Source organism: Brachyhypopomus gauderio, chromosome 6 (genome assembly GCF_052324685.1).
Source record: "Brachyhypopomus gauderio isolate BG-103 chromosome 6, BGAUD_0.2, whole genome shotgun sequence".
NCBI classification, from domain to species: Eukaryota; Metazoa; Chordata; class Actinopteri; order Gymnotiformes; family Hypopomidae; genus Brachyhypopomus; species Brachyhypopomus gauderio.
In genome coordinates, this window is record NC_135216.1 from 12,507,194 (window position 1) to 12,529,322 (window position 22,129).

The 22,129-nt window shown below is 40.9% G+C and overlaps 2 protein-coding genes across 2 annotated transcripts in view; one reads left to right on the top strand and one right to left on the bottom strand.

Annotated features, from left to right (window-relative positions):
- ndrg1a (N-myc downstream regulated 1a) overlaps positions 1-8,020 on the top strand; it is a 9,493-nt gene extending 1,473 nt beyond the window's left edge. The window contains exons 2-17 of the mRNA XM_077008726.1: positions 446-494; positions 1,794-1,861; positions 1,956-1,991; positions 4,038-4,143; positions 4,264-4,384; positions 4,591-4,653; positions 4,770-4,830; positions 5,138-5,224; positions 5,311-5,367; positions 5,454-5,557; positions 5,660-5,716; positions 5,814-5,865; positions 6,036-6,083; positions 6,536-6,571; positions 6,818-6,869; positions 7,030-8,020. Coding sequence (XP_076864841.1) covers positions 1,811-1,861; positions 1,956-1,991; positions 4,038-4,143; positions 4,264-4,384; positions 4,591-4,653; positions 4,770-4,830; positions 5,138-5,224; positions 5,311-5,367; positions 5,454-5,557; positions 5,660-5,716; positions 5,814-5,865; positions 6,036-6,083; positions 6,536-6,571; positions 6,818-6,869; positions 7,030-7,241 — 1,143 coding nt within the window. The 5' untranslated portion in view covers positions 446-494; positions 1,794-1,810 and the 3' untranslated portion in view covers positions 7,242-8,020. The remainder of the gene's footprint in view (positions 1-445; positions 495-1,793; positions 1,862-1,955; positions 1,992-4,037; positions 4,144-4,263; positions 4,385-4,590; positions 4,654-4,769; positions 4,831-5,137; positions 5,225-5,310; positions 5,368-5,453; positions 5,558-5,659; positions 5,717-5,813; positions 5,866-6,035; positions 6,084-6,535; positions 6,572-6,817; positions 6,870-7,029) is intronic.
- A 392-nt stretch (positions 8,021-8,412) lies between these two features.
- ccn4a (cellular communication network factor 4a) lies at positions 8,413-13,016 on the bottom strand. Its single transcript, XM_077008727.1, has 5 exons — positions 12,670-13,016; positions 10,763-11,045; positions 10,118-10,372; positions 9,621-9,817; positions 8,413-9,488 (listed from the first exon to the last, which is right to left on the bottom strand). The coding sequence occupies exons 1-5, from the start codon at positions 12,715-12,717 to the stop codon at positions 9,189-9,191; spliced, it is 1,083 nt and encodes a 360-aa protein (XP_076864842.1). The 5' UTR covers positions 12,718-13,016; the 3' UTR covers positions 8,413-9,188.
- Between the last annotated feature and the right edge of the window lie 9,113 nt (positions 13,017-22,129).

Genomic DNA, 22,129 nt, shown 5'->3' on the forward strand with positions numbered 1-22,129 from the left:
GATTGAGGATTGTGGAAGATGAAGGGAACTGAAACCAACTGTTTTCTATGGTACATTGACTGCATGGATATTTTCTAACCCTTGTATTTCAAACATTAAAGGGTTACCATCAGTACTGGTTTCATTAGTATTGGCCTATGTAACTGTGAATAGAAGAACAAACCAGAATATAGTAAGATACAAGCGATGGTTGACTTGGGATAAAAAAAAAAAACTGCTGTGAGTGGTACATGAGGGGCAGAGGGAGCTAAGCTAGGTGTCTTCCTGGTGAGATCCCATTGGCAGTTCACCTTGACCATTTGTAGAGGTGACTCTGTGGATGAGCCAGTAGAGGTTCATGTCCTATCAGAGTACATTCATGTGTTCTGCTGACAGTGTTTCACTCTCATTAAGGCTTCACTCATAATGTGGTGTGTATATATGTTTTTCCCCTTCCCCCTTGCAGGTGAACAATTAACCAGAGGAGGTCACAAGGACACACAGCTTGGAAACAAGTGAGTGATCTATATGCCCCAGACTCACAGTTCAGGGCAGCTTGTAACCTGTAGATGCCACGTATGTTTAAGGCACAGTGCATGGTAAGGCTTTTAAAATCAGGATGTCCAAAAAGTTCATGTCTATGGATGTCCATGTCCAAAAAGTTTCAGTGTAGTAACTTGGGCAGTTGTCTAGCTTTGTATATCAGACATGTCGCTAAGAATTTGTGGGTACTGACGCAGAAAACCTGCTACAGAGCAAAGGTTTCTGTACAGAAACATTTACTTTGAAACAAACCTGAATCAAATTGTTATGAACTGAAAGGTGAACCCCTGCCATTGAGGAGTCTGTGGAGACACTTCAAGCATGGGTGGAATGACACCACGCATTCAGAATACATGCAGGAATTCCTCCACGAATGCGTAGCAGACGCCAAAAAAAGTCAAATTTAATGTACGATTCTCTCCGTGATTAAAGGTCATGGAATATTGCTCTGTGTTTTGAATAACTGCCATCTTGTATACTCACTGGATGAAGCAAGCTGTATAGACAGTTGCACAAAAGGGGCGGCGCGCGGGGAGACATGGAAGTCGCTGTGTCAGTGGCTTCCTGTATAAGGCGTCCAAGCCTGCTATGGAGGAAGAGCCTGACTCGTGACCTTTAGAAACCTCTCACCAGACAAAGAGACTGTTCACGCTCTCATTCCATTTAGATTCACAGCAACATTCCAGCTAGCATCCCATAGAACTCTGTAATTTGTTGCATTAATTTCTTGTTCGATCAAGTCCATATTGGTGATTTTGGAGAGAGGAAAAAATTATTCATCTTGTTTCAATTAATGCTTAGCGGTCGTGCAGAGGACACCTGAGCATTATAAAGTGTTGATTAATAAAAATTCTAATCAGCATTTTTAAATATTTCATTTTATAAATTTACTTGGGTGCACATGGACACTTAAAAAAAAAAAAAATTTTTTTAATTTTTTTTTTAAATATAAATACATTTAAATGTTTATTGAATCTATTGTTTTTCGTGTCTAACTTGAACATGCCAACAAGGCAGCAGAAGTGAATCAGATCCTGAAAATTACAAAGGAAATGTGTAGTGGATGCACTTCCTGCTCACTGCAGGTCCTGGAAAATGAGACGTAACTATGTTTCCAGGACCAGTTAGAGAAGAGAGGGAACTCCCTCTGTCTGGTGACGTCATGCTTGTATTGACTTTTGAGGGAGATTCAGGCTTGTGGTGATAATGCTGAAGGGCACCAAATTGGTCCCAAATTTGTAGTCTCCTTTTTTTTTTTTTTTTTATTCTAGGTGTCCAAAAATTGGAAATGGAGCTCCAGTTCGAATCAAAACCTTTGCTCGTAGAAAAAGACCTTCAAGTGAGTGACGCCTTTCCTGTAAAGTTATTTTGAGTATTGCCATACCTTGCACAAATGTTGAAGTGTTCTTACGGTTGTTACTGTTCTGTTTTAGGGGCTGAGGGAAGCGGTTCAACAGCTGGAGATAAAGGCACGTTCATTTTAATGTCCATGATTTTTCCAGTTTCAGTGGTGCTGTGTGGACTTGTTACACGCTTTCTGTTCTCAGATAGTGTTAAAAGGATTCCTTGTGTTGAGAGAAATTGGTAGTTTCCATAATCTTAACTATTGCCATCTAGTGGTGAAAACACTGTACTTTTTATTCCGGTTGTAAAAGTTGCCATGCCAAAATCAAAAATAATTATAGGTTGCGAAGTGAGTTGGTTCTTTTGTCACCCTGATCAGGAGATCTTTAATCTCCTGAATCCTGCTGGTAGGTCTAGGCTCTCGTTCCTCGTGTAACCATATACGTTCTGTGTTGGTTGCAATTTGGTGAACTTGCTGGATCATTCACAATAGTTACTCGATAATGTGCCTGATGATTAGTAACTTAACCTCTTAACCTCCAGGCTTGTCATTTGAACTTAAGACCCCTCCCTCTGACAGAAAAGCGCTGACATTTCAGTTCTTATTGTGACCTGAAATCAGCAGATCTTCATGCACCCGTAGTTCAGGATACGGTGGTAGTTCAGTACACGGTGGCTGTTTGGTGTTACTGAAGTGAAGACATCCTGGAACTTTATTTGCTGTACTGGTTTCATAGCATTAAGAAGCTTAAGTTCAAATTGCCACCACTACTGCATTCTCTTGCCTTCAAAGCATCCCGATCGATCAAATCCATTGTGACATATTGAGAGGAAGAACTTGCTTCTCAGAACATTGTGTGGTAACATTCCCTTGACCATCACTATGCCTGTCTGTTGTAGAGAGGGCAGGGCAGCAACTCTGCCCCCTTGTGCTGAGTGTCAGGTCACATGTTTAATATGTGCATGTAATCACGTGTGCAATGGAGGCACGTGGCAGCCATCTGCCTAGAACTGGTTCAGGCCTGGTGAGCCTCTCTGCCCAATGGGCTTCTACTCTTTAAAGGGATTATGATCAATGGGCAAACATGTTTACCTTAAATCGGCAACCATCAAGTGACTCACAACATTTTTGTTGCTCTGGGTTTCCTATGCTGGGTTTCTCATGCTTCTCCTTGTGGGAGTACTGGTTTTGCCGTGGCACCCTGCTGGTGTTTGGCCACAGATGCACTTCAGTTGAGCTCCTGTCCGTTGCTTTAGTGTGGGTGAACTTGTTCTGGAACTGGTCAGGACAAATTGCTGAAAGAACACCATGAACACTTTCTGTGTGGTCTGTACTAGTCTGGAATGTGATTGTGCAAAATATACACTTCTTCTTCTTTTTGACAGTATATTGAAAACTCCAATTGAAAGTCTAAGTTGTATTGTAGTCCAACCTCCATCCAGTTTTACTCTGCTCTGTGGACTTTTTGGTCTTGGTGTGGTTGTTTTTTTTCCGTATTCAATCTGATGGACCAGGTGCACTAAATTGCCCTTCATGTTTCCTGTACCTAAATGCTCAACGCATTTGATGTTGACTGATCCAATTTGCAGATCTCTTCAACTAGAATTAGCTCATTTTGTTCATGGTGCAAAGCATGCTGGGAGCTGGGGGCTTAGGAAATCCAATGGCAGCAGGGATATAAAACCCTGTGTCCAGGCGAAAGGCATGCGAGAGCTTATCCACAAACGGATCTTGCTTCCCTGCTGAAGTTGTGCTCACTGACTGTAGGCTGTAGTCATGGTTCTTGAGGACTCTGACTCCGAGGCGGTCTTTGAACCTGACGCTGTTGTGAGTACACGCTCTCCCTGTTCTGTTGAAGCCCAGTGAGCTTGGCATACAGATGTGAAGCTGAGTAGTATAGTCAGTGGATGGCTTAAGGACTGGAGGATGTCTTTCATAGGCTGTAACTTTAACACTACCTGTTAGTAGTGGTTTGTGAGCATAAGATTTTGTCTGTAATTTTGAAGCAATGCTTTTGAGTTGGTTTCCTATCTTGCGTACATGCACCATTTGGCTAGAAAAAAAATTGCACCTTACTCCTGTGCTGCATTTAGGTTTTTAGCCATTTTTTGTTATAGGATTTCAAGCATTGATGGTGGAAGTATTGATTAGTTTGTTCTTACCACTGTAGGAGCATGATGTTGATACACCTCATGGCAGAGTCCACTGTACCATGAGAGGGGTTCCCAAAGGAGACCGGCCCGTCATTCTTACATACCATGACATTGGATTGAACCGTGAGTCGGTCAAATCAAACGTGCCCCATCTGGTTCACATGAGTTTAAGTATCTGCTACAATGAACTGTGGATGCTTGCACAGAAGCTCCCTCACGTTTTTCTTTTGCTTTCCCTTGAAGACAAGACTTGCTTCGACACACTGTTCAGCCATGAGGACATGCAGGAGATCATGCAGCACTTTGCAGTCTGCCACGTGGACGCACCAGGCCAGCAGGAGGGTGCCAACACCTTCTCTACTGGGTGAGTTGGCATCTGTGCTGTTGGGCAGTTGGTGGCCTTTAACCTCTTACCAATACTCACTGACTGGCACAGCACTGAATCAGAAAATCTTTGCCAAGTATCTCTTCATATATCTGTCTGAATGTCTTTAGATTGGTGCTGAAGCAAGTTGTATGCATACTTATCGTGCTCTACATGCAATCTTACCAAACTTTGATCAACTTTAGGTACGAGTATCCTTCCATGGACCAGCTGTCTGAGACGCTTCCTCTTGTCCTCAAACACTTTGGGTAATGGTTCATTAGTAATCTTTCAGTTCTTTGCTTCTTTGAAGTACATGTGTTAAGGGGCCCAAGTGTTTCTAAATGTTCATGTTTATGATTGGCCTTTGTTTTTATGACCACAGTCTTAAGAGTGTGATTGGAATGGCTGTGGGAGCCGGAGCCTACATTCTTGCAAAGTTTGCTGTGAGTTTACTCATTTACTTTTAAATTCAACACTTACTTTTAATCAAACCAGGCTTAAAAGCCAGCGTGATCCCGCCTATTGTTTTTGGTGGACCTGGCTGCTGCAGATTGTTCCGGGCTGGTGCAGCACCACGGGTCCCCTCTGTAGGGGCCGCATCTTCCTTTCTCTTCAGCTTTGCAGTTTCAACCCTTTGCTTGCTTCATCATGTGCCTAGTTTTCATGCGTCAGAAACCACATGCAATCTGACATGCATTTGGTTGAAGTTTAAGAAGTGGCTACATGAAGGTTATTTCACTCCTGCTCTAGCTGGACTATCCCGCCATGGTGGAAGGTATCGTCTTGATTAACATCAACCCGTGTGCCGAAGGCTGGATGGATTGGGCAGCACATAAGGTACCATGCAAGTCGTTTGCTATTTTTATTTGATTGCTGTTTTGTAGGTGTTGTGAGCTCAAGGATGTGTTGCACATGTATTGCAGATCACTGGGTGGACTCACGCCATGCCTGACATGATCATCACTCATCTTTTTGGAAAGGTTGGCTTGGACCTTGCTTTGGCTTCTATTTGCTACATTTCCAACATCCGAAAACGTGACATTTGAAACTGTCTTCTCGTTTATAGGAGGAGATCCAGCAGAACCATGACCTAATTGCTACTTACCGCCACCACATTATGAACGACATGAACCAGTACAACCTTCATCTCTTCGTCAAGTCCTACAGCAGGTGGCTGCAGCCTCGTCTTCTCACCACTGATCTCTGATCAGTGAAGACTGCAGTTGTGTAAGCTTAAAATGGCTACTGACCTTGTGAATTTCTCCTGCACAGCCGGAGGGACCTGGAAATCGAGAGGCCTGCACCTGGCATTCATGCCAGAACCCTTAAGTGAGTTTCGGAGCACCAATGGTGACGTTGGTGTCGCTGCTAAGTGCGTGTTCTATTTGGGCACCTGCTCTGCGTCCTAATGCTGCTCTGTTTGCAGGTGTCCCACTCTCCTGGTGGTAGGAGACAGCTCGCCTGCTGTGGACGCAGTGGTACGTCTTAACTCCCCACCCCCCCCCCCCCCCCCCATTGGTATTCCCTAGATCAATTATCTGTATTTGTAAATCGGGTTAATATTGGGCTGATTTGTGAACAGTATAGTTTTAGAATAATTCATTTCATCCATCATAACACTTGACTGACTGTATTTCTTGCTCCGTAGGTGGAATGCAACACCAAACTGGACCCTACCAAAACCACACTGCTCAAGGTAAGCTTTTCCTGTCCAGGTGTTTAGACCAGGCTAATATTCATAGGCTGAATGGAAAAGCTAGGGGCTTGTGATGAGATTCCAATAGCTCAGCATCTGGTAACTGATTTACCCAGAGGACACTGAGGCCAGTTTCATGGTTGGACCCACGGGCCAAACCCTTTTGCCGCTGACCTAGTTTCCGTAGCCTCAACCATGCAGTCCTAAGAGAAGCAGGTTTATGGTGCCTCAATGCCTTGTTTGTCTCTGATAAGTGCTGGGAGCAGGCTGGTTAATGGAACACTTAATGGTTGAGAAATTCATATGTAGGGGGCGGGATGGGACGGGGGAGTGAAAGTGTGTGAAAGCTCAAGAACACTGAGAGCAGTGAAGCATGTGTTTGACTGACTGAGAATTAACCCTTTATTCCCCCCCCTCCTCTCCACCCCCACCTCCCCCAAACCTCTTGACAGATGGCTGACTGCGGAGGCTTACCACAGGTTGACCAGGTGCGTGTGTGTTGATCACAAGGATGCCGAGAGTTCTTGTTTTAGCCGGGTTCCTCAGGGTGGGAGATAATCGTTGGGGATGTACTGCAGCTTAAGTGCCAAGATTGACACACGTTGCACAATTATAATGCTCTCTGAAACACCTGCCATGTACATGTCCCTCAGTTTTACACTGGGAGGTTTTTCTTTGCACAAATGGTAAGCCATTGATTCGCCAATGCTGACCCTTTCCAATGTACTTCACAGCCAGGGAAGCTGACCGAGGCCTTTAAGTACTTCATCCAGGGCATGGGCTACAGTAAGTACTCAGCAGCCACTCACACTTCATGCATTCTGTCAATGTAAGATTTTGCCAAACACGACTGTCGACGTAACATTTGGCAAGTTCTAAAGGTCGAAGTCCACTGGGTTCTTGGCAAGTTGAGAATGTTGGTGTGGACCTCCCTGTTCTCCCTCAGTGCCGTCTGCCAGCATGACCCGCCTGGTCCGCTCCCGTACAGCATCTGGCTCCAGCGTCGCCTCCTTCGAGGGCAGCCGCAGTCGCTCGCACACCAACGAGGGCCGGGCCCGTGCGCACACCGCGGACAACCAGCGCACGCGCTCCCACACGGACACCGCCGACACCTCTGCGGACCAGGCTGTGCCCAAGTCTACAGAAGTCTCCTGCTAGAGCAGTTCCCTGTCCTTCCCCTAAAACCCCTCCAACACACTTCCTTAAACCCCTGTCCCATATGTGCTGTGCTGCCACTAAACTAACAAGCCAAGGAGTACAGGCTGCTGGCTTTAGGCCCGACTCCCCAGCACCCCGTGTGTCAATGCAGAAAGCAGAGCATCGAGGCCCAAGAGTCTCGTTTGAAAGATGACCTGACATGGAGCTCACTGGGCGATGCAGTAGGGGGTCTGGTAGACAGGATGGAGGCTCATGGTCCCTGTTCTGGTCTTGTGCCCTGTTTTGAGGGCCGGTTTATTGTTGTTGGGGGCAACGCAGCACAGACACTGTGATGGAGAGTGATGTTCTTAAATGAGCATGAGTTTGTAAATTTATTCACCCATTAATTTACTTTCTTTGCAATCTCATTTACTTGACTGTAGTCACATCACACAAATGATTTGTAAATAACTGACTTATAACAGTAATGTTTTGCTTGTTGGTTTTAATACATGATTCCTTTTCTGTATATGTTGAAAGGACTGCAATGAATGACTGGATAGTTTGGTTCGTGGGTAGCAACGTGGCATTTTTTTTAATGCTGTCTACCTTTTAAAAGTTAAGGCATCTGCACAGACAGTGTTCCTTCATGTCTGTGGGATTTTCCTTGACTTTGGGGTTACCTTTGTAACCCAGAGATTGCTGTTCTTTAACATGATTTTTAAACAAAAAAAAAAAAAATCAGTGATTAATGATCAAATAATTTGTAGGCACCATCTTTTGGGCATTTTGTAAGAAATGTCCCTTTTTAAATGGGAGGGGGAGAAATGACCAACAGTAGGCTACAAAACTCTAGGGGGTTTATCTATATGCTGAAGACCCAAATAACTGCTTTATGCAGCATTCATGTCATTGACCTTAATTCTCATTTCTATGCAATTAAGCAAACTGGAACAAAATGTGCCATGGAGTCTACTGTCTGAACTTGATGTTTTGTTTCTGGGGTGGCTTGAATGAGTAAGGGAGACGCAGGACTATAGCTCCTCCTGAATCACTTGCACTACATTTAACACTTGCAGACTCTGTGGGATGGTTAGCTTTGTAAGGACACCCACCAAATGCAGATGGCACCATATATTTTTAATGGGATAACAGTTTGTATTTATTAAAAAATAATAATAAAACCTGTAACTCATTTTTGACTGGTCATTTTTACTGGATACTTCTGTATGTATGTAATTGACTACATGCAACATGATACTTTTAAGTATAAGACAATATTGCATAATAGATGAGCATGACAGTCATTAGATGCATTTCTCCTTTATACATTTTGTGAATAAATTAATGCTTGAGTACAAGCTATAAAAAAGATAATATATTAGTTTTTTAACATATGTATTACATCTATTCAAATGTGCAAGAGTCAGGTTTCCTATATTTGGCCAAAGGTCAGAACCAAAACTAGGCTAAGCCAATGCCAGTTTGAATATTTCAAAAAGGAATTTTATGTAATGTAATAATTAAAAACAATAATAAATAAAATTGGAAAATGTTCCATTGTGTTGCAGCAAGAAATATGTACAGGTCCTAGAAGAGAAAATTATGATGGATATTGTGTGTGGTTATAAGGATATGCCAGAAGAGCTCATAGCTAAACAACTTGTTCCTAAAACAATGGAAAAAGTCTTGTCAGTGTTTAAATAAGGTCCTGAGACTTGGTCTCTTAGTGTAATCTTCTATATTGGTCCCAGAATATGACAAACGTACAATAAAGTGCAGAAACATTTGTGTGAATATTGTTTCTACCAAAGGTCCTGTCCTTTTAGTTCTACACACTCCATCAAACTGAAAAAACAAAGCTAAGTTCATATGGGTGTGAGATCTGTAGGAATTATTGCGTCATCACTGATACGCAAAATGGGGGCAAAACACCAGAAAACACACCAGCACAGTGGGGACCGTGTCTCAGGTTCCAGTGTCCCGGGTCTCATGGTACTGCTCCAGATCTGCAAAGATATCGTTGGGGTTCTTGCAGCTGAGGTTGCAGAAGCAGGCGTTGATCCACATCACCTGCCAGGTGACGGCGGTTCTACCAGGGCACTGAAACTCCACCTGCACCGTTTTGGACTTGTAAGGAATGCAGCAGCGTTCATCTGTGCAGACCCCACAGTACTTGGGCCAGTAGAGCTTCGTGCTGGTGCAGCCAGAGATGGTGAAATTGGCTGGCTGCTCCTCCCTGTAGATGTTCAGGCATTTCTTCCCAGGCTTGGCGAGGGGGCGACAATGGACATGTTCTTCATGCGCACTCATCTGCTAACAAGTTTCATACCCTCCTTCCCCCAAAAACAGCCCCATAAAATCCCTCCTCTGGTGAAGGTAAAGATGGAAAATGTTTACCTTGATGTGCTTTGAGACTCTGTCCACATCACAGGGTCGAATGTTGCACAGTCTTCTCTCCTTGACCAGCTGACACTGCTCGTTGTCATTGGTGATACGTAAGGACACTCCTCGGCCACAGGTCCTGGAACAGGGGCTCCAGGATGTGGTCTGCGTGACACAGTTCTTCTGCCAGTTGTCTTTTGCACTGAAAATAGCTTTCAGAGGCACAGACAATCATTTCTCAATAACATTGACAATTGAAGAAGAAAATATACCTGAAAGATTGATATCTCACAAACAACAACTCAAGAAACTCAACAATAAGTGTAAAGTGTAAAACATTTCCACTATACTACATATTATTAGACAGCTGTTGTGAAAGAGCTTACTGGGCCTGAATTTGTAACGTGATAACCCGACTACTTTCTTTTCTAACACCAGTGATTCAGCAAAACTTTTGCTTAGGCTTAAGAAGAAGCATCTCTGGACAGAGACGCTGCATCTCTAAAGCATACCGGCCATGGCGTGCCTTGGTGCAGTTTTGCGCCCTCTCCTGGAGTCCTCACAGATCCACTGCTCACAGCAGCGACCTGGAACCTTCACCCTCCGGGGTGTCTGGCACCAAACTCTAGGCGGCTGTGACTCGTTGCACAATGGCACACAGCCTATGGCCCCGTTCACACATAGACACTGGTATTTACAGCTGGGCTGGAAACTCTGCCCAGTGCGATAGATGATACCATTGTGCTCACAGCCTGTGCCAAGCAGATCTACATGTTGTTGGAGAACACAATTCAAAATTTTGCATTCGAGAAACCTTCAAACCTTTAACTCCTAAAGATAATGGTCTGGATATTGGATATTGGATAATGATTGTCTTGTAAGACACATACAAAAGGCTTTAGAAAACTTGACAATGATAAACATATTCATTCAAAACAACACATTCATACAAAATAACGACAGACTGGGTTTGGAGCTAAGCGTTCAATGAGATCTGTTCTGCTCATTGAACACTAATTTGTATTCCACTTGTATATCTGGGTTTGCACTCCATGTCAATTCACCTGCTTAATCTCAATCTAATCCCAAAGCGTACCGTTAATGTGCTTACTGGAGGCCTGAGCACAAGGTCATGTCTTAATGCAGAGGACACTTACATGCACACACTCCCTTTTCGTACCTAGGCTTGTCTGAGCTGTAGTCGCAGTAGAGGCCGCGGTGATGGTCGCAGCTGTCTGCTTCGTTGCAGGTCTCCCCCAGCTGTTTGGCGCAGGCCTTGCAGCAGTCGCAGCCGTCCGTGATCAGGCTGACGCCCGCCGGGCAGATCGGGGGGCTTGCGGGGCATGTGCAGGGCCACGTGCAGTATTGTGTGCGGTTGTAGGGTTCAGCCGTCGTGGGTTCTAGTGTGGGCAGCACCGTGGAGGTATTTAGGAATGAGGCCTGTAGAAAAGGCAGAGAGTGAGAGAGAAAGAGAGACTGTGAGAAACACATGGAGTTATGAAGATTTGTGCACCCTTTGTGTGCTCTATTTCAATGTACTGCATAAATGGCATGTCCATAAAGTCTTACAGTAGCTGGGCTTTTAGTACTTCACATTACAACTGTGCAGTGACCGTCACAGGCAAAAACATGCAGGACTATTAGGGAGGAAATGTCCTCATAAATAATAGGTAATGTCAACTGCTGTTTGAATAATGTTTTGTGCAACTAAAAACCATAGCTCACAGATTCACATTAAATCAAATTTCAACTTGAATGTTTTATTTGATGTAAGTAAACTTGTGGTGCAAACAGAGACAAATAAAGAGGGACAAAAACAAATTACTAATTATTGCATTACTAATTATTGTACAAATGTACATATTTCTCTAAAATACGTTTTTGGTAACCTATCAGAGACACATGTTAGAAACTCAGAAGGTTCTGGTCATTAGAAGTCCTGCTCTGGAGTATGGGATACTGGAGCTGATGAGTGTAACAGTCATACCATAAGGGTGTCCCTCAGGGCCATGTCTTTGGACCACAGTCATTAAACATATCAATTTAAACTCAGATACACCATATTTCACAGCATAGTGTGTACTTTTTCAAATCCCACAGTGCCAAATTTAAGATGACATGATTTCCTTTCTGTGGAGAATTTGCATATGCAAACTGGAAACATTTTTTTAAGCTTGGCTTTCTGCACAGTTTAAAAGCCTGCTAATGTTTAAGTTTAATGACCATTGAAATATCACTGTAAACTAAAGCAGTATGAAAAACATATCAAACATTCGAGTTCTTCTATATATAATTAGAAAGATTGAGATAGATTGATGGATTTCTCAGAGTGCCCTTTGCATTCCTGCTATTTTTCTGGCAGAGGAATGATAAATTTGCAACTCTGTGTCTCAAATGTCAACATTTCTGATGGGTTATGGCTCCAGACCTTTTGACCTCTGACCTCTTTCAGTTTACCTGCTCAATCTGGACGCTTGACATAAGTACTGAAGTATTCCTAATGTAAAATTAAGATCAATTTTGTTGTTGATACACCAGTATTGAAGAGTATTTAAGAAATACAAGTATATATTTTTTATCAACACCGTAAAGCAGGAACATTTCCACTTGGTGGCAGTAAAATCATTTATATTTGCTGTTTAAAAAAAGACTCACCACATTCCTCAAATACATTTAACATGAAGCAATTGACTAATAAATTATCCGTCTCTCAAATTATGCTATAATTACCCAAATGTGTTGTAATATTATTAATTTCCTATGATCGAATATTCTGATAGATGTATTAAAGACGATCTCTTTATTTTTTCTTTTCTTCTATCGTTCATGTATGTTAAACAGTTTTGCACTGATTGCTACAAGATGCAGCGATCAATAGTGTATTTTACATTATGATGTTTTTTTTTTTGTTTGCATTAATAAAACAGATTATTTTCAGTTTTTGGATATGGTATTCAACAATGTTAAAACAATGGAAACATGACTGTAAACTAAAGCGGTATGAAAACATTCAAATTCCGTTTAAAGATCGAAAACAAACAAATTAAGTAACATAATTCCTTACCTGATGTAATCCGGCAACAAACAGAAACCATGACAGGAACCGACTCATTACTGATCCAAGGTGATAAATTCATCGAATCCCGAATTAGATTCTTGTACAAAAACAGTATCTCCCCGTACAGGTTCCATTCATTTTCTGCTCTGACAGTCATACCGCGACTCCTGTCCTAAGATTTGTTTCTAAAGCTGTCTTTGACGTCAGACACAAGCCCCACATTTTCCTTATCCCCCCCTCCTCAAACAAAAACGTGGACCATTGCTTGTCCAGCAAAGTCACATGCGGACTCGCTGAGACGCATACGAAAGTGCTTTTGCGTCATGCTCTTAGACTGCAAAGCTCACAGACAGTTGGGAATAGCGGACCGACTTTGACCTTAAATAAGTCAACTCAGCTGGACCTGTCTCCATTTCCAACATGCTGCACGCTTGCTCTTACCGCTAAAAAACAGCAAGCGTTTATATGTAACACATGTAACAAATATGACCTACAACTGTGGGGAAAGAAGAAGGAAGAGAGAAGCCACGGCTGCACCTTCAGGGCGAGCTACTGTTCTCCTGCAGTGTCAGGTTTCCATTTCGCTATTCAGCCTGCTGCATTCAGGTTTTGATATCCACATACCACAGTTCCTTCCCAGGACACCTGGCCTATACCAGTTACACGTTTTCAAGCACTCACTAGAACCCCCGGTCCAAGACACAGTTCCAGAGCTGACTAAATGTGATTCATTCAGTAAGGGTAACCTGTTGTAAGCCATACTGCACTGAAGGTTACAGGGGATTTAATGAACAGGGTCTATATAGGATTGTGTAACAGACCGAACACTGTTTAATGCTGTGCACAAGTCAGTTGGAAACCTATAACCATGCATATGTTCGGAACAGCCTACTACATACACTATACTGCATTCACCAATCAGTATACACTGTATTAATATACTGTATTCTATTTGCACCATTTACATGCCTTACAATTGCACTATGCTGCTTCTGGTACAACTTCTGGTGTATGTTAACTGCATTTCATTGCCTATAATCATACTGAACAATGACAATAAAATTGAATCTATGTTTCTATCTATTCCGGTATAGTTTTTACATACTGGAAAATTTTACCGTGGTCTCATACTGCATACAACATATTGGTTTGTTGTTTTTAAACACATAATTTATTATGTTTTGTTATGTTGTATGCCAATTTGTAAGTGTACGTGGCATATGAAAATGTGGTGTGAATGAAACTGAGAGAGCGAGAGAGAGGGGGGGGGGGGTTGCTTTTTATTATACAATAGGGATCACAAAGTCCTGCTATTTACTCTCATCAGCATTAGCCCTTCATGTCAGTGTACCTTTGAAGTGAAAGTTGAAGAGATGATCAACCACTTACAGTGTAGCCAGACCTGATTCACTAAAATGGGTTATGCTATAAAAGATTACACCCCAGCAGCCAAAACATTTTCATCCACCTTCTGTTGGGATTTAGTTACATATTACTAGAATATGAGGATCCCAATGAATGTGATGTTTTATGCCAATTGGCAGATGTCCCTAAATTGTCTGATGTGTATATGGAAGAAAGAGGACAATAGCTCAGACAGATCATTCACTTTAACATCTATGTTTGGTCAAACACTCAATGGACAATCTGTCCTTGCTGGGCAAGGGTTCAAATTCAGAATCTGTTGAAAAAAATCTCTTTGGGCTTCTAAGTCAATAAAACTTTAAATAAATTCTTGCCTTAGCAGAGAGTATGTTTTTTTATTAACAAAATCTGGTGAGAGAGTCAAACAGGTCACGTAGATTCTGTCATCATCAGTTCTTTCTTGAAAATTTTATAAACCTCTTGTTTTGGCATGAGAAATCAGATGTTATCCATACTGTATTGTACACTTTTCAAAAGTCATTACAATATCTCATTAGGAGGTTTTGCTGGAGGACTTGATTCTCCAGTGTTCCAATGACCTCTGACCTCCAGGAAAGTAAAGTTTCTTGAGGACTGTTGGGACACCACCCTTCATTCCAGCATGATCGCTCTGAGAAAGTGCATTCAATGTTTCAACCATGACTAAAGGCCTAAAGTGACAAATATGAATTCCTATATAATCCAGTCTATTTAGCTCATGTTATGTGTGGTGCCATTGGTCGTATGAGAACACTTAAAGGAACTCTATTATGGATACAGAGAATGTCTGGATCGTATTTGTGGTGGAAAGCTGTAAAAGAGACCTTGGCTCAGTGACTATGATCTATATATACTGTTCAAAAGTGTGGTCTGGCACACTAAAGCAGATAGAGGTATCTGGCAGTTCTCATCTCAAAATGAATCCAGTCTTGGGGATAATGATTCACATAAGCAATCATCACTTTGGAACGTTCACCTGTGGTTCAAGCGTTCAGTAGCAGACTGTTAAATCCATTACCCAAGCTGTACATAGAACACTCTACTGCGTTAAGAGAGAGGACCACAAGAATCAGAGGCTAATGTAGAATTGTGTTAAATGAGCTGACAATCAGGCATTGTAGAGTAAGTGGACTGACAAAAATTAACTCATGATTATAAAGAAAACAACATGGACCTGCATGGATTTGGTATGTTCTGTATTCGTCAGGTTGCATAAAACATATCAGAAGGTATAATCTACATACATCTCAGAAGATGCATCATTCAACTGTTTGTTTGTTTGTTTATTTATTTAAAAGGGGACAATGCATTTTCATAAAACACATGATTATACATGGTTAAAAAAGCCAGAATTAGCCAAAAGGCTAGTTTTCATCTGTAGTCCATGGGCCATGATATAAAAAGGCAGTAATAAATTTACAAAAAGGGAAAAACAAATTAGAAATTACAATTTAAAAAGAAGAGAGTAAGAAGGGGAGGACAAACTACAATACAGTATAATACAGAAAAAACACTTAGTATACAATTTAAAAGAAAGACAACAGTTTATCATATCACTAAAACAGCAGGCTTATCTTTTAATGTTGGCAACTATAGGTATTAATAAGCCACATTTTCAATTTTTTTGTGAAGTTCTTGTATGTTGTGAGGAGCTTAACCTCCTCAGGTACTGAGTTCCACACACTTGCACTCCTTACTGACCAGGCCGATTTACTAAAAGCGCTTCTGCGCAAGGGAATATTGCAGTCACCTCTGACAGAGCCTCGAGTGACGCGCTCAAGGCTATTTCTTTGGCTAATGAACTCCGCCAGAGGATCTAACTCTAGCTTTCTCTTTAAAAGCTGATTTCCACACACAGTACTATGCTATTGTAAGTAATAACTCAGATCTGTAGTGTGTACAGACAAGTATAAACCTGAGCTGCTGACTGTTGTATGCTCCATTCATGCTAAACATTATTCCACAAATCTGCCTGAAACAAATTTTACAAAAGAAACAAAACAAAACAAACAAACAAAAAAAAAACATACCTTACAGTTTTTGGTAAGAAGGAATTCTTAATGTTATTTGCCAATGACTTGTCTAGACACATACACACACACACACACACACACACACACACACACACACACACACACACACACACACACACACACACACACACACACACACACACACACACACACACACACACAAAGACAGACCCAGACAGACACAAGAAAAAAACACAACAACAAGAGGTTGCTATTACTGACTTGATTGCTACTCATTTGGACTCTCTTCGTGGTGGAGACTGCCTTGAAAAAGGATTAGCAACATTAGATTGGCCGACAAGCTGATGACGTTCTCACCCATCTCCAAATTTGACCTGATTTTAATACATACAGTCTCAGTTCTCAGTCTGGCTTCCTGTGTGTCACAGTTAACAGCATTTCTGGTTTGCAAAGTTCTGACTTCTCTCATGCTGATCTGCAAACTTCTAGATATCTTATTCAGTACAGCCCAAAATGATGCATCCATTAGACCTTGATTTAGTGTGCTTCTTCAACCTTAATCTGTCTTTCCTTTTCATCACAGAAATGCAGAGGAGCGTTTCTGCCTCTTCTCCCAACATGACCGCTTCACCGTCACTTTATAAACCTTTGTTCTCTGTCTGCTGAGGAGGAGGTGATATACACAGAGAGAAGGATTTAGGATTCCACCAAATCTTCAAAAGGATGCCTCTCATACTCTACCCAGAAGATGGCTTAGAGCTACAAAATACAAAAGCAGTCATTGAGTGTGTCTCAGATAGATATGTTTTGTTTCCCTTTTTTGGACAACTCTTTGACAATAGCTTACTGGTGTAAGCTAAAGGAGTCTGTAAAGGATCAAGTCAGATGCATGCAGCCTGCAAAGTATGCAGTCCTTGATAAATGCTTAAATATTTTTCTTAGACAATCTAGGGTGACATTTGATCTTTGACACTGATTGGCTGAAAGCAATGGGCGCAGAACTGCATAGACATTCATTCTGTTAGTACATAATTATCTCTTGAGCTAAGTGCCCACAGGTATTATAATGGCTGACAAGATGGCATTGTCTAAATGACAGATACAGGACTTTCACCGGAGCCAAAAGATACCAATGCCTTAGTCCAAAGAATGACAGGAAATATGCAATGTGATCTTATTTTAATGAAGTTTTATCCTATACAACTCTCTCTGACCACACACAAAAGGCATTTGTATTTCTTCTCAATCAGTTTGATGAGTTGATTTCTTGCTTTTGATGCTAAGGTAAAGTCTCAATGGATGAATGAGGTCTTTGCAGAATGAATGAATTCTGTTATAAATCCAGACGCATTCCCATCCTACAAACCAGTTAACGTTTTCTAGTTTAATTTGTAATTTATAGACGTGAATTTAGCAAGATTTGGGAGTTGAGGAAATAAATTAACTGAATGTGGGAGTCAAGTCCATTCCTGCTCAATGACGTGTGGGCCAAGACTATTTCAAATCAGCTGCACTTACACAGTCATGGTCCTATGAACAAACCAGAGGAGCTCATTCTCCTGGGCTCCTCCACAGGCCACAAGATTCACACTGACGAAAAACTGTTCGAGAACACGACCCAAAAGGCCTGCAACTCCTTAGCAGTCCATATTCTGGACCTATATTTATTAGGCTAAAGTAAAGGCAAATTAACGATAGATCAGCATTCTGAGATGTTTGACAGCGACATGCCTGAGATCAGGGGAAAATTGTAAACAATAGAAAAGGATCTCAACGACACTGCTAAATAGAAAAGGAGCTCTATCGTTTGGGGAGTGTGGAGGGAAGTGATTTGTTGCTGAATCTGACCATACATGGAGATTGTGAGTGACACTGTGAATTCCTGAGATTAGGGAGCCCGGCAAGACTGTTGGCAGTGTTTCCATTCCTGCATTCTTCTCATTTTTTGCAAACTGTCACTTAACTCAATACAGTAATATTCCATGGATTTTCTATAGCATTTTGTACATATATTTTAATGTGTTAATATATCATTGCATCTTATTTAATTTTCACCCTTAATGTTAATTAGTTACCTTGAATGAGTGTATTCATCTGTCTCCGTTGTCCCTCCTCTGGTGTTATGGTTCCCATAGTGATGCCAACCATGTGTTTTTGTTTTGGTTTCTTGTCTAGCCATGTGGTTCCTGTTTGTTTTGGTTCTGTGCCAGACCATGGCCTCACCTTCCTCCACCTGTGTCTGCTCGTCATCCTTCCCCTGTGTAATCTGCCCCAGGTATCTCCTGCTTGTGTCTTGCGTATTTAAGCCCTCGGTTTCCCCAGTCTTGCTATAGGTCATTGTTCTGTGATTACTGAGTTGTCTGTGCCTCATGTTATGGCCCTACTTCTCTCTTTAGTGATTATTTGCTTTGTTGTTCAACTTTTGTGTTCATTTGTTAGCGATGTATTCCAGTTCTGTTTCTATAACTGATTCCTCTGGCTTTTTGACCCTGGTTGTCCCAGGTTGTTAATGATCATGGATGTGCCCTTAACAAACATTGCTCATCATCGTCATTGGCAAAGATAGAGTACAACCAATGATATAAAACTACACACAGATTAAGATATTGTTTCTTGCCACAGATCTTTTAAATCTTGGGCTTATGGTAAAAATGAATAAGCAATAAAAACGTTTTTTTATTATTAATTTTCTTTATTATAATGTTTAAATATATTTTTCTTCTTCTGTGTAATAGCATGACAAGTATATCACAATATTAATATTTCACATCTACTTGTCATTTGTTCAAGCTGTGAAGCTGTGAAGCCCTGGTCAAGTTTAAAAAGGTTGTACCACTGAAAGCCTAAACATAAAGTTTACATATCCATAAGATTTTAAGATTATATTTCCACAGTGGCTGTTGTAGACAGTTCAAATGTGGCTGTTTTTGCAAAATAAATACATAAAAAATCACATGCAGTCAAATGGCAAAAATGGTGTTGTGGTTGACTCTTCCTCAGTGGAAAAAAACTGAATAGAGAGTTTTCTTGGAATATCTACCAATGATTTTGAACAAGCACATGGAAATTTAGCATTTGTTTTTTAGATCTCAAGGTACGCTATTCTGCCAAAAAGATCTTAGATAAACCTTTTTGAGCTGATGTTTTTTTGTGAATACAATGGAAAAGTATGGTCAAACTTAACAATGCAGAACATTCTAGACTATCTATAAAAGTCCGATAATTACATTACTTCCAGATGTGACAGGATGTGTCTTATCACCCTTTAATTCACTATATCACTCTAGTCTGGATGCAGCAGGCATCATGTGTAGCTACAGACCACATGTGTAGAGTACACCATGCATTCAGCCGGGGAGACTTTAATGTAGATTAGTTGAACAGCCTGCAATGGGCTGCTAATAGCTAATAGCACAGAGATGGGATGGGGATAGGATTAGTTAGGCAGGTCTGTGTGTCATGGTGAAATAGGTCACACTAATGTGTAGGCTGGTATTGCTTTGGATTGCTGGAGTCTTCCCATCCATGAACAGAAGACACAGGTGTCCTGTTCTTCTATATTCAACCAGCCTAATCCCTCCCAACTGTTTATTTCACTCCCACTGGCTGGAATACATCTCGCTTGGTCATTTTTGGGAAAAAATCATGCTGAATAGCTCTATTAACTTTAATGAGTCTCGAGAGGGTAGATGTTCACAAATAGAAGCAGTAAAAGTTCTGAGCATAATTCTCTCAATGTTTATTCTTAATAGCAAGCAGTACACTATCTCCATAAAAAGACAGTGGATAACTTTATAGCAATAAAAATTTTTTTGCATTATTGACATTTTTATGTAATATAACTTTAATAAAAATCAACGTTGACCTCATTATAATAAAGTAATTAACAGAAAAAGGGTGGGGTGAATGGGGAGGTGTTTGAATACCATGCTCTTATTCACTCATTTCACTGATTTAAAAATATCTCATCATTTAGTTTTTAGACTTAATGGCTTCCTCCAGCCATCTCCTTCCACTAACAAACATCATGCTTTAAATCATTAGGCCCTGCTGAGAGCCCGGTACCATAAGGGTCCAATTCAGGCCCACAGTCACTTCTAAGTGGCGTCGCACTATACAGCAGTGAGACGGGTTAGGCCCAACATATTCAGCCTGCATGCCAGGCGTAAGAGTTTCCACTGAGGTCTGTTATGAGCAGAGCTGATGAGTGACCCATCTCTGCTCCAGCTCTGTGGTTTGCCCAGGCTAGACACCAACCATGCCTTTCATTACACAGCCCCGCACCCATATCTAATGGAGAGGATCGAGAGAGAGATTAAGACTAAATAACACTAAAGAATTCTGGGCATTTTTGTGAAGAGCTTCTGTGCTTGAGCAGGCAGATGGAAATGCCCTAGCTCATTTTGCACACCTTATTTTGAACGTCTGTTAATTTGCTAATAGGTAGTTAAGCTTCTAAGTTAATAGATAAACAAATATAGATACATGTTAGATCTATGAAGATTTCAGGTGAGTAACTGCAGTGTGCTCTTGTAAAAGATATAAATATTGTGAAAATTGCAGGTTTGCAACTGTAAGTGAAGTAGGCATGGTAGGGGCTATGTTTAGATGTCTTTCTTCCTGTTTCAAATGCTGTGGGAAACCTATCATATGTTGCAACAGACTGAGCAGTTTTTCACTGAAGCCACAACACAGGCAGTGAATGACACTACGCATATTAAAACACACAATAGCTTTACCACAATTTCTGGAACTTCAGAACTGTCACACAATTTCTGATATCAGAGCAGATATGATAAACTCTGATAAACTGCCTGATAAACACATATCTTTCCTACAGAAAATTTACATTCACATTTATTTTACTATTGAGATTGCTCTACACAGCTAGTATTGAAAAACCTAAAAAGTTCGGTTAAATTGCCGAGATGTCTGAATAGAATTTTTTTTGCCTCGAGTTCAAAGCTTTACACAGCACACACCCACAAGATGCATCTCAGTCAGGCCAGTTGCTAACTATCTAAACTATAGCATCTATAGTGCACGCTGAAGCTAGTCTCCAGACAAAGACGTTAAGACACAGTCAAGCTACCATGCTGAAATAGTTAATTTGCTGCTTCAAAACTATATTCAAACTAATCAAAAATCAGAAATGATACAATACAAAGACTAACAGGCCAGGAACTGTTTGCTGTAAAGCAGACAGGAAGGAAGAAGACAGAATTAGATTGTTACCTCAATAAATGCTGAGAAACGTAGCTGCACATAAAAATAAGACAAAAATAGGATGTAGTATGCAGTATATGAGCAAAATGAATTTTGTCCAGTCCACTAGATAATGTATTACTCTGGCTAATGTGGATCCTACATTGTATTGTGGAGAACCCTCAATTTATTATTATTATTATTATTATTATTATTATTATTATTATTATTATTATTATTATTATTATTACTATTACTATTATTAATATACATTATTATACATTTATTACATATATATTGTTATTATTAATGAATTAGTAATTAACAATTATATTACGTGGGTAATATTATTGGCTTTCCCCTAGGAGAGCATATATTTGAAATTAAATATGTCTTAGACTAGCAAATTCTTGCATGTCATGCTAAAACATGTGACATTACATCCTAAAAATGGAAGGAGAAGTGCAGCTACATGGTTGGCAAAGACGAATTAAATAACTTGGACGTGTGAAAGATCAGAACCCGCAGGGCCCGTGTGGCTCGGGCCGTGAGACTGTGCGTGGAGAAGTGTGCTGGTGAGCAGACGTCAGGCTGGACTAGACACCAGGACTGCAATTGCCACAATGCAAGATGTTCATAAGACCATTATCACATTTTGGAGAACTGAAACTGGTTCCCACATCCATCCAAAGGTACCCTACTGCTCAAAGAAAAGAGGTTATGACACCATGAATATGACAGAATAAAAGGACTTCCATAAACCTTTTAATGGGTATTTATTTTGTCTCACTGTCCTTATATGGGCTTTCTATCTACCTGTGCATTACTGTTGCTAAATTCTACAATACAAACTATTAAAATGT